At 61.8% G+C, this 11195-nt stretch overlaps 1 protein-coding gene across 2 annotated transcripts in view; it reads right to left on the bottom strand.

The window, feature by feature from the left end:
• Nucleotides 1-1229: 1229 nt before the first annotated feature.
• The window catches only part of TFDP1 (transcription factor Dp-1), a 17384-nt gene continuing 7418 nt past the window's right edge, over nt 1230-11195 (bottom strand). For both annotated transcript variants that reach the window (XM_040267491.1, XM_040267490.1), the window contains 10 exons: nt 10520-10586; nt 9691-9797; nt 7318-7439; nt 6312-6477; nt 5758-5901; nt 5368-5436; nt 5000-5151; nt 4516-4682; nt 3851-3929; nt 1230-2370 (listed from right to left, as the gene is read on the bottom strand). In XM_040267491.1, coding sequence (XP_040123425.1) covers nt 2223-2370; nt 3851-3929; nt 4516-4682; nt 5000-5151; nt 5368-5436; nt 5758-5901; nt 6312-6477; nt 7318-7439; nt 9691-9797; nt 10520-10586 — 1221 coding nt within the window. In that variant the 3' untranslated portion in view covers nt 1230-2222. The remainder of the gene's footprint in view (nt 2371-3850; nt 3930-4515; nt 4683-4999; nt 5152-5367; nt 5437-5757; nt 5902-6311; nt 6478-7317; nt 7440-9690; nt 9798-10519; nt 10587-11195) is intronic.

Here is an 11195-nt window from a genome sequence, read left to right as displayed (position 1 = left end):
CTCACCCACACGTGGCCTGCCTCACACACTCGTGGCCCGTCCTCGCCTGCTCGTGGCCCTGATGCTGCCCCTCCCTCTGCCGCACCCCTCAGCACACACGTCCGTCACAGTCGGGATGATGGGATAAGCTGCCGCACTCCGGGGGACAGGACTGCTCGAGTCCACACCTTGTACTGAACCTGTGCTCGTAACTTCAGACAACCTGAATAAAGCATTGGCCTTGCCCGTCTTACCATCTTACTCTCTTTCTGAAAGTCAAAGCCTTAAACTCTGTTTCAGCTCCTGTGATCAAGGAGGAAGGTGAGCAATGGCTGGGCTGGTCATCTTACTGCAGGCCCATCACCTGCGAGGGCATCACGCCCGTCTTTCTGCCCCAGCTTCCCCACGCTTTTGACCTTTTGGGGATGTGTCTGCAAAGGTCATGTTTCATAAGGATTCAAACGTTAAAGGTAGTGGTAATACTCACATATCCTAGGTTGGTCTCAGTTCAGTTCAGTCCAGTCGCTCAGTCGTGTCCGACTCTCTGTGACCCCATGGACTGCAGCACGCCAGGCCTCTTTCCATCACCAACTCCTAGAGTCTACTCAAACCCATGTCCATTGACTCGGTGATGCCCTCCAACCATCTCACCCTCTGTCATTCACTTCTCCTCCCACCCTCAGTCTTTCCCAGCATCAGGGTCTTTTCAAATGAGTCCGTTCTTTGCATCAGGCGGCCAACGTACTGGAGCTTCAGCTTCAGCATCAGTCCTTCCAGTGAATGTTCAGGACTGATTACATTTAGGTCACGTCTTTTCTACAACCACATGGACTGCAGCCCACCAGGCTCCTCTGTCCATGGAATTCTCCAGGCAAGAACACTGGAGTGGGTTGCCATTTTATCCTCCAGGGGATCTTCCTGACCCATAGACAGAACCCATGTCTCCTGCATTGAAGGGATTCTCTACCACTGGGCCACCTGGGAAGCCCCAAGGTGATGAGTATGGTTCTTCCAAAAATAAGACAAGGAACAGACGCTCTCCCCACCACCAGCCACAGAGAGGAGGCACCACTTCGGCCATGTCCTAGGGACCACCTTCCTCACCCGCCCCCGGGGCAGTGCAGGAGAGGCTGGGGCTGTGGCGGGTCCTGGATCTACGGCAGGGCCTGCACCTGCTCCTCCCTGCAGAAAAGGGCCTGGTGGGGGTAGATGAGCCCCAGAGAGCATCCCGAATCACAGGGACACGCGGCTTGTTTAAAATGCCCATGCGCCACTTTATTAATAAAAACTAACAGTGCCAAGTTAAACAAGTCAAACAATTAAAGTCTCTTTATTCCACAAAATATTACAGAAAAGTTTATTTGTGTTCCAATAAAAAGACCATTATTTTAGAACAGGCAGCTAACAGCAACTGTGCCGTTAATGGTTCTTGGTGAATACATTTTAAAAGAGACTACTGCCTGTCCTGAAATTTCTTTTTTCTTTTTATAAAAAAAGAACTATTAAAAATGATTGACAAATTTTGAGTTAAAAAACTGTTAAAACATTCTCTATATTTAATTTCAACTTTATAATAGATTACAGGAAGATGCTTACGAAACAAATACAACATTTGTTTCAGTACATGTCTTAAATGATAGACTTATAAGTATGTAAACAACTATATAATAAAAAGTTTCCAAACGCTGCCTGTAAGAAATCAGGCAAATGTTACCGTAAGCAATGAACCCTTCCAAGCTTCAGGCTCCGTAGCTGCACCAGCACGGCAGTAAACTTTCACCAAACAAAACAAAGAACAAAAAGGGACCTTGAATCCATTCGCTGCAACACAGGGCAAACCCGCAGTGTGAGCCCGACGGGGCCGCGCAGTCAATATAACTTAAGGGGACAAAGTCATAGTGAGACGGCGAGAAGCAGAGCTGGGCGCGGCCGGGCCCACGGTGCCCCTGGGCGCTGTGCTGGGCCCGCCGGGCGGCGTGGAGGCAGCACAACTTCTCCTGCAAACTCGGCAAACTCTGAGGGGGTGAAATGGACTCTGAACTTAAAAACAGCAAACGAAAACACAAAATCCGCGAGAGTAGAGGTCGTGCGGCGGTGTCGAACTCAGGCGGCTCGTCGGGACCCCCGGAGCACGGCGAGCGGCTCGTCAGAAGCGCCCTGCGCCCGGGGGTCGGCGAGCTCTTCTGGGAGGAGGGCGCGGAATGCAGGTCTTTCCCCGCGTGCTCCCGGCCGCGGGCGGCGGCTCAGTCCTCCTCCTCGTTCTCGTTGAAGTCCTCGTCGTCCTCGTCGTCCTCGCCGATGCATGACGCCGGCGTCTCCACCCGGGACCCGCTGTACTGCGACCCACTGGAGCTCGTGGCCAGCGCCCCGTCTGCGCCGTTGGCCAGGTCGCTGCAAGGACAGGGACGTCAGGGGCCGCACGCCCGGCGGCACGGGACCCGCCTCTCCCAGGCTGAGCTCACCGTCACCCTGGCCCAGCACGACAGAGCGAGCGGCTCGGGCGGGCTCCTGTTTCTCACCACGCCAGGAACAGAAGCCCCGGCACACCAACCGAGACCCCGAGACCCTCCTCCAAAGTCTGCCCGCCACGCCCTCTGGGGAGGAAAGGAGTGGCGCGTGTGAGGCATGTGCGTGCATTCATGCGTGTGCACACAGGTTCCAGCACTGCATACTTCCCTTCTAGGAGAAAAGCACACGCGTGTGTCTTAATACCTTTTACTGGTGTTTACTGGTGCTGCCCAACAAAACCTAGGACGTATCACGCTCTCTGACAAAGTAACCACATATCAGGGAAACCCCCATCTAGCGACCACATCTGAAAGAGCGGGAAACAGAGGCTGAAGCTGCGGCTGCCTGCAGCCAGGAACCCCCTGAACGCACGGCCAGAGAGGGCGGCTCAGTAAACCAGGGCCCCAGGGTCAGCTTTCCTTCCGAAATGGAGCTGGCTTTCACCTTGTTAAAAACACTGATGAGAGCCCGAAAGTTCATTAATAGAGAGAATTTCTTAAAGAAGAAACTTTAGAAAATACCCAAATTCCACCTCCCGGAATAACCAGTGTTCAGATTCTACAGACTGGGCAACGCACAGTGGCAGGTCCAGAATTTAAAACCAAACCAACCTCTGTCAAAACGCAGCCAGGGGCGGGCACCCTGCGAGGGGCTGGGCGCTGGGACCCTCACAGGGAGCCTGCCCCTCCCTCAGGCGCACTGAGGCCACCGTGGCTGCCGAGCCTGCGAGGCAGGCGCACACAGGATTTGCCAATCCGGTTTTGTTGGACCCACATGCTGCCGATTTCATGTGTGTGAGAAACAAGACGTCCTCTAACATTCAGAACTGATATAAACATGTACGAGACCCAACAGAATACCACATAAGACCAGATTCTGTCCATGCTCACACGGAAATCACCTTATGTTTATCTTTAAAAACCAGGAGGGACGCCGAGGCCTGACCCAGCCCTGCTCTGGGGGCCTGTGAGGTCACGGCTCAAACACACTTTAACTGAAACGATAAAAGTTCCTTCAACACGTAGAGGAATGCACGCAGTAAAATAAAAAGCAACGAACAACACTACGTGTACATTGTGACTTCAAGTGTGTTGAAAGAAAAGGGAAAAAAAAAATAGATCAATAGCCTGTCACTCAGGCTGCCAGCCATGCTGTTCAGGTGGTTTTGCCGCCACTGCACTCAGTTACTTTAATAGAAAATAAAATCCATGTACCGCTACTGATCTTTGGGCGTAAAATCTCATCATGCAAACAGCTTCTCTGCCCAGAGCACAAGCTCCGGACGACCCTGGAGCCCCGCTCACATGAGACCCGGGCTTCCCGCCGGGGAGGGTGGCCGCACGGCTCCCGGGGGCGCGGTTACCTGGCAGACAGCCGCGTGCCGTTAGAGGTCGACACCGCCGATGCGACAAACACACCGCCGAGCGATCCCTGAGCCATTTCTGCAAAGAGGAAGAAAACAAGGCAAACGTCACGAAGCAGAGCCCACAGGACTCTGAGACAGGGCCGATGGCTCTGGGCCGGGCACCCCTCCGGAGAGGGGTCATGACGGCACTGCAGGGCCAGGAAGGGACACAGCCTCCAGGAGACGGACGGGCCAAGGGGGGACGGCTCCCCCGCCCCGCCTCCCGGCCCGACCCCGCCCCCGCCCCTGCCCCTCCCCTCCTCTCCGCCGGACCACAACGCCAAGAACAGGTGGACAGCAGGGGTCAGCGGGGCAGCCGCTGGCGTTGGGGGTCGGCGAGCAGGAGCTGCTTCACGGACGTCCTGCAGGGCTTGGGAGCCCCCAGGCCACCCAACGCAGGGCTCGTGAGGGAACCCACAACCAGGGGGGCACAGGGAGGCCTCTCCTCTCACCAGAGTGCCCCCCACCGCCGCCAGGATCCCCAGCTTGGCCGGGAGGGCAGCAGGACAGACTCCAGGACTCCTGCTCAGCTGAGAACCCTACAGGCACCACCACCCCCCAGAACCCTGAGCCCCCTCAGCTCCTGCTCCCCTCGCGGGCAGGTGACCCCCCAGGCCACTGACCTGTCACGTAAGGCTCCAGCGCCTTCGGCACCAAGCTCCTGGCCACCCTCAGGTCCTCGGGGGAGCAGCTGCCGGACTCCAGCCCGCAGGCCATGCCCATGCGCTTCAGCACCTCGATGTCGTCATGGATCTCAAACGTGTTGTCGAAATTGAACAGGTACTCAAACCTGGAGGAGACGATCACTGTCAGAAAAGCACCATCTCCAGGACGGAGCCGACGCCTGGCTTGGGGCTCCGAGCCCCCAAACCTTCCCCGGCAAACAACCCATCCATCGGAGGCAGCGACGCCCCCGGGACGGGCCCCAGGGGCCTCCTGCCGTCCTGATGGGCCCCGCCGCCGTCCTTTCCAAGGGGCTACACAGCCGGGGGAAGGAAACCCGCCAGTGCACTCCCTAGGAGGCGCGCCCAGTGGCCCTCCAGACAGGCAGCGCAGGCAGCGCAGGCCCCGCCCACGCCGCGGGCAGAGCCCCCCTTCACGGCCTACTTGTCGTTGGAGATGCTGCAGTCGATGACCGTCTTCTTGCTGGTGTTCACGATGATGAATGGCAGGTGGATGACCGAGTTGGGCGGGGGCGGCCGGCTGGCCTGCTGCTCCACCTGGCGGTTCCTCTGCACCAGGTTCTTGAAGGCGATTTGCTAAAGAAGACGCACAATTGGCCCATGCTGATACCCGCGGCCGCTGAACAGCTAACCTCTCCCTGGGCCCCTGCGATGGCCCTGCCCAGCCCCAGCCAACACCGAGAAGGCTGGTCCCCTGAGAGGCCAGAGTAGCTGCCCAGGGAGCCGCCAGCCAGGGAAAGCACGCCCAGAACCGAGTGCCTGGGGGGCGGCCTCCCCGGCAGGAGCCCTAACCTGCAGGATGAGCTCCTGAAGCTGCGCCTGCTTCTGCTTTATCCTTTCCAGTCTCCTCTGCCTCTCCACCTTCAAAGACCAAAACAAAACCATAGCGGTTCGCTCCTGAAGCATATTTTAAAATCCAAGGCAACACGGTACCAAAGACACGAGCCCTGAGCCTGATGGGGGCCAGGGGGCCAGACGCGGCAGCTGCTGCCAGGCGCGCAGGCGGCTCCTCCGTCTCAGGACTGTGCCGCCTCCACCCGACTTCCCCGCCTCTGGGCGTGGATACGACATTCTTTAAAACCCCCGCAGGCCAAGCGGGCCATCAGCCTCCAGCCCCGGGTCACCACAGATGTGCCCAGCACTCCCAGGCCCGCCCAGCACCCCAGGGAGGCAGCCGGGCACCTCTAGACTCTGGCACTCCTGGGCGGAGTTGGTGGGCAGGCCGATCCACTTGATCTCCTTCTTCTCCTTGGAGATGATGTTCATCGCCATGAGCACGTTCAGCGCGTCGTACACGCGCCTCCGGATGTTCTTCTGATCGTAGGCCTGGCAGAGACGCGGGGCGTTCCAGACGGCCCAGAACCACGTGCAGACCAGCACGTGAGCACGGGACCCTGGACACACCCGAGGCCACACACTGACCCCCGCCCAGGGCGGCCCCCCACGGCCCACAGGAGAGAGCAGATGCCGCAGGGATGCAACAGCTTCCTGACACCAGCGGGTCAAGAAACATCCTTCCCAAGGGTTCCAGGGCCGCCTCCGCACCCCGGGAGGCGGCGGGGCAGCCTCTCCAGGGTTCCGGGGCCTCCTCCGCACCCCCGGGAGGCGGCGGGGCGGCCTCTCCAGGGTTCCAGGGCCTCCGCACCCGCTGGAGGCAGCAGGGCAGCCTCTCCAGGGTTCCGGGGCCTCCTCCGCACCCGTGGGAGGCGGCGGGGCGGCCCGCCCGGCGCACTCACCGACTCGCTGGGCAGGATGTGGCTGTCGGCCGCGCTGAACTCGGCCACCAGCTCGTCGGCCACCTCGTTGTAGGACGTGGTCCCCTTGCGCTGCACCTTCTCGCACACCTTCATGGAGAAGTGCCGCAGCCCCTTCCCGTTCTTCTCTCCTTTCCGGTTGCGCTTCCTGCGAGACAGCACAGAGCGGCCGCAGCCTCAGCTCGCAGCACAGGCTGGCCACACCCGCGTCTGGGGGCTGGCCCGTGCCGCCAGGGGCCCCCATGGGCCATGCCCAACAGAGGAGGGTGGGAGTCTGGCTCCGGCCCCCGTGCAGGGACCCCCTCCTTGAAAGGCTGCAGCACAAACTTCCACGTGGCTGCGCCCCATACATCTCTTCAACTCTAGGGAAAAGCAGGTCCCGGGACACGCCGGACTGGTGTCCAGATGCTAAACGGTGCTTCTTAATAAAACGTCCTCGGATGTGAGGAGCTACGGAAGTTTTGCTGCAAATTTCGGAATTTGGGGCAAACACAGCCCAGCTGAGACGAGGCCACGTGGCAGCTGGGAGGGAGACCCAACACCTGACCTTCTAAGTTGCCACATCAAGGGCCGCCCAGGTTCCCCACTGAGGGGTTTCGGGGACTGATGGTTGTTGCTTTAGAACGAGTAGCTTTTTGTCTTTAAGGACAGTCGCACAGCTGACCTCTGAGTAAACTGTTTCACGTTACTGTGCTTTTGGAGGAAAGGGTCCAGGAACAGTGTGGCCGCGGCACGGGGCTGCCCAGAGCCATGCTTAGCAGCACGGGGAGAGGCTGGAAGACCCGCCCGTTTCCTGGGGTTCCACAGATGGTACTTTCCAGCATGGACAACGCGCTTAGAAGTCGGAGCCCACCCCCTCAGTGGAGCCAGGACAGCTGCCCACGGCCTGGCCTCTCGGGCCCCGCGGGGCCACTGCCCGCTCCTCCAGCACACTGGTGCCCGCACGCGTGCAGAGGCTGGGTGGGGGGCGTTCCAGGCGAGTGCTCACCCGGCAGACCAAGGAGAGGGCTCTGAAGGCTGGTTCTGGGAGACAAAGTGAGTGTTCGGGGTGTGTGGGCTGCCTACCACAATAGTGTTTGGCGCTGCAGGTCTCTGAGGCGTACCAATCACCTACAGTCAAAGAAACAATTCGGAACAGTCAGAATCTCCCATGCGTGACACTGCCGCCTCATCAGTTCCTGTTACCTACAGCCGCCGCTGAGTGTCGTTAACCAGAGGCTGGAGGAGGGTCCCGAGAGCCCCCGGAGCCCTGGCTGCTGTCCGCCTGCTGCACACGGGCGGCTGGAGACAGCTCTGAGACCCGCACGCCCCACTTTCACCTCCTTCCCCCGCAACCCAGACAGATGAGACTCTGCTTCACCAGGGCAGCAACAAGCCCCGGAGACAAAGAGGAAAAGAACCCAGGGCCAGTGGGGCTCACTGCGGCAACCCCAGCGCCCGCTCACCCACGCAGGGAGCCCTGGGCACCCTGGCTAGCGCAGGGCGGGGGCGGGGGGCAGTGCCACCGGGGCGGAGGCAGGCACCCACTGCTCGGGCACAGACACCCGGCCCAGAAGCCCTGACCTGTGGCCCCACGTTCACAGGGCATGCACGCACTGCCTCATCCAGCCAAGCAGGAGCTCGGCTTCCCAGGGACTCGTGCCTGAGCCCAGAAACCACTCAGAAGCAGTGCTTCCTGGTGACCAGCGTGGGAGCCCCAGGCCCCCCGCACTGGGGGTGGAGGGCGGGCCACAGCTCTGCTATTTTAAGCTGGATGCTCCCCTAGTCTGCTGCTTAGCAGGATAAGGGCTACCTGCCGCAGCCCTGATACCGCTGACCTGGCACTCTGCAAATCACCCCTAAGCCCAGGTCACCTATGAATGTCAACAACCCACAAACCACGGAAGGGAAAACAGCTCAGCTGAATTCCAGTCTCTTAATCCACGTTCCCAGTGATCAAAGCATCACCAGCGTTTCACTCTCATTCAAGAGATATGAAATCAAACAGTGCATGTTCTAGAAAGTGATCAAATGGCACGTGTGTCCCAGACTGGACCAGGGTGGAAGGCGAGAATCCCCAGAGCCGAGGCCTCGCGAGTGAGTACTGCGGAGGCCCCGGGTCACGGCTCATCTCCTCGAGAGCCGTCCCTCCAGTGCTCAGGAGAACGGGCTCAGGACGGTGGCCCCGCCCGCGGCCAGGCTGCTGCCGACCCCCCGTCCTGGCCCCCCGCTAGCGCCTGCTCCCCGCCCGCCCGGAGGACACCCCCTCAGCCACAGCTGCTCTGCAGGGAGAGCAGGTGCCCACCGGCTGCCCATTCCCAAGGTGGCCTTCCTGGACCACAAGGGACACAGGGGCGGGCAGGGCACCCCATTCCCGTGGGCGGTGCCTCAGCCTCACAGAGGGCCCTGTGGGTGCTCATTCCACCCTCACACCCCGATTTCCACTGCTCTCCACCGACCGACCTCCTGTGAGAACCCCCAGCTCTCTGTGCCCAGCCTCTGTGTGCAGCTGGAGAGGCACCGGGGTGCGGGGAAGATCGTGCCGGCTGATGAGCTCAGCCTGAGCCGGCTCTGGGAAGCCGTGGGGGAGCGTCCGCTAAGGGGCTGAAGGTCGGGACACTGACAGGAACCTCCGTGTCACTCCTGCTCCCACTATTTAAACTGGAAACAGCAAGAGAGCTGTCCCTACGCTCCCCGAGCCACTCTCAGCTGTGACTCTGCTACAACGCAACACACAGTACCTACAAAACAAAATAATGTGAATTATAACTTCTACCAGAAAGACGCCTATCGAGTGTCTGTGATGTTCCAGGAAGGCCCCGGCCTCCACACACTATGGGCTTGGAGTGTCGCAGCAAAGCTTCTGAGCCAACACGGCCACCGTCACGGTGGGGCTGAGCGCCAGGCTGCCACACACCTGCCGGGGCCAGGCCGCAGGCGCGGGTGGGCCGCGAACGCCCCGCCCCTCACGGCCACGGGTCAAGTCAGGAAGAGGCTGTCGAGCCTGCGGGCAGGAGCTGGCGGGGCTCCTGGGGGGCACCGGGCGAGGCCCCGGGAGTCTGACCCCTCCCGCCAGCCAGGAAGGCCAGAGCAGCCACGGCCCGCATCCACAGAGCCCCGAACCCATGAGAGGCTGGCCCGGTGCCAGCCCCGCGTCCGCGAGCCCCAAACCCACGAGAGGCTGGCCCGGTGCCAGCCCCGCGTCCCCGGCAGGCAACCAGCCCCGGCCAGGAGCAGCCGGCCCACCCGAGGGCACGCACCGCCCAGCAGGCCCCACGAGGGCAGAGGCAGGAGCAGCCGGGAAGCCGCGGGCAGGCAGCCCCGCGCCGGGGGAGCCCGGCTCCCGAGACCGTGGCCTCGGACAGCAAGCCTCCGGCCTTACCACTTGCTGCGTGATGTTGGCGTTGGACTGTCCAAAGGTCTTTGGCAGGAGCTGCTTCCCGAGAGAGTTCACTGTGGACGGGTGGACGGCAACCAGAGACACCACACCTGCAACGTGAGAGGCGCCGTCACGGCCCTGAGGCCGGTTCAAGGCGTCTGCACCGGCCGAGCGCCGCTCAGGCCACCCTCCCGCCCTGCGCCCCGCCAGACCCACGAGCGGCTGCAGGCACCTCGGCCGAGCCTGACTCCCAAACCTGGCGGCTGCGCCCACACCGCCCTCTCCCGGCCACCAGCCCTGGCGCATACCAGGCCCTCACATGCAGGCCTCAGGGCTCCGCTGTACCCCGGCTGCCCCCAACCTGCCCAAACCCCGTGGGCTGCCTGCCCCCCAACAGAATGTTCTGGTGGGACCATAGGACCCAGCGCTCACAGCTCTGATTCTCAGAGAACTTCAGTTAGAACTGAGAGCACCTGGACACCTCCCTGTGCCTGCAGACGGGCGCAGACTCACAGGCTTCTCCTCCTGCAGCAGCAGCACGTTTCTGCCCAGGAGGAGCGACTGAGAGGACACTGGCCCCCACACTCGGACGCCTGGACACACAGCCGAGGGACAGACACCTTCCCGCACTCACTGCAGACACAACCATCCACACGGGCCCCTGCCGCTCTCGCACGCCAGGGGACACGGCCTCGCATGCTTCCACTTGCCCTGGCTCTCCACACACAGCAAGGACTACAAGCCAGGTAGACGCGGCCGCTGAGCCCAGGCCCCCGGGACGTCGGGGATCCAGAGACACAGGACAGGGGTGGGCCAAGCCGGGCGCCCTTACCTTTCCCCGGACTGAGGTTCTGGTCGATGAAGACCTTGAGTTCCCCGTTGGCTTCAATTAGACCGGCCTGCGGGGACAACAACCCAGTGAGATGGCGTCGGCCAAGCTGCCGGCCGGGCACACGGGCACCCACCGCGATCAGCTGCGCCACCCGTGGAACAACAGCTGCTTCCGCCTTTAAGCTCGGCCCTTGGGACAATGCAACAGTGCTCTCGTCACCAAACTGCACGTCCTTTCACCAGTCACGGCTGAGGTCGGCGAGGGGGACCGCGAGGGGACCACTGGGGGAGCAGACTGGTGCTCTGGCCTGAGCACAGGGCTCCAGCTCGATCAGAGCGCGGGACACGCGGGCGCCCCGACCCTGGGACGGACCACGCCCCCCAGCCATGCCCGGCCGCCGCCCCTCGGGGAGCCCCGGCTTGATCAGAGCGCTGGACACGCGGGCGCCCCTGACCTCGGGACGGACCACGCCCCCCAGCCATGCCTGGCCGCCGCCCCTCGAGGAGCCCCGGCTCGATCAGCCCACTGGACACACAGGCGCCCCTGACCCCGGGACGAACCACACCCCCAGCTGTGCCCCGCCGCTGCCCCTCGGGGAGCCCTGGCTCGATCAGAGCGCTGGACACGCGGGCGCCCCTGACCCCGGGACGGACCACGCCCCCCGGGACGGACCACG

Source organism: Oryx dammah, unplaced genomic scaffold (assembly GCF_014754425.2).
Source record: "Oryx dammah isolate SB20612 unplaced genomic scaffold, SCBI_Odam_1.1 HiC_scaffold_24, whole genome shotgun sequence".
In the NCBI taxonomy this organism is placed as follows: domain Eukaryota; kingdom Metazoa; phylum Chordata; class Mammalia; order Artiodactyla; family Bovidae; genus Oryx; species Oryx dammah.
The sequence above is the reverse complement of the archived record's forward strand: the minus strand, read 5'-3'. Positions and strand labels throughout refer to the sequence as shown.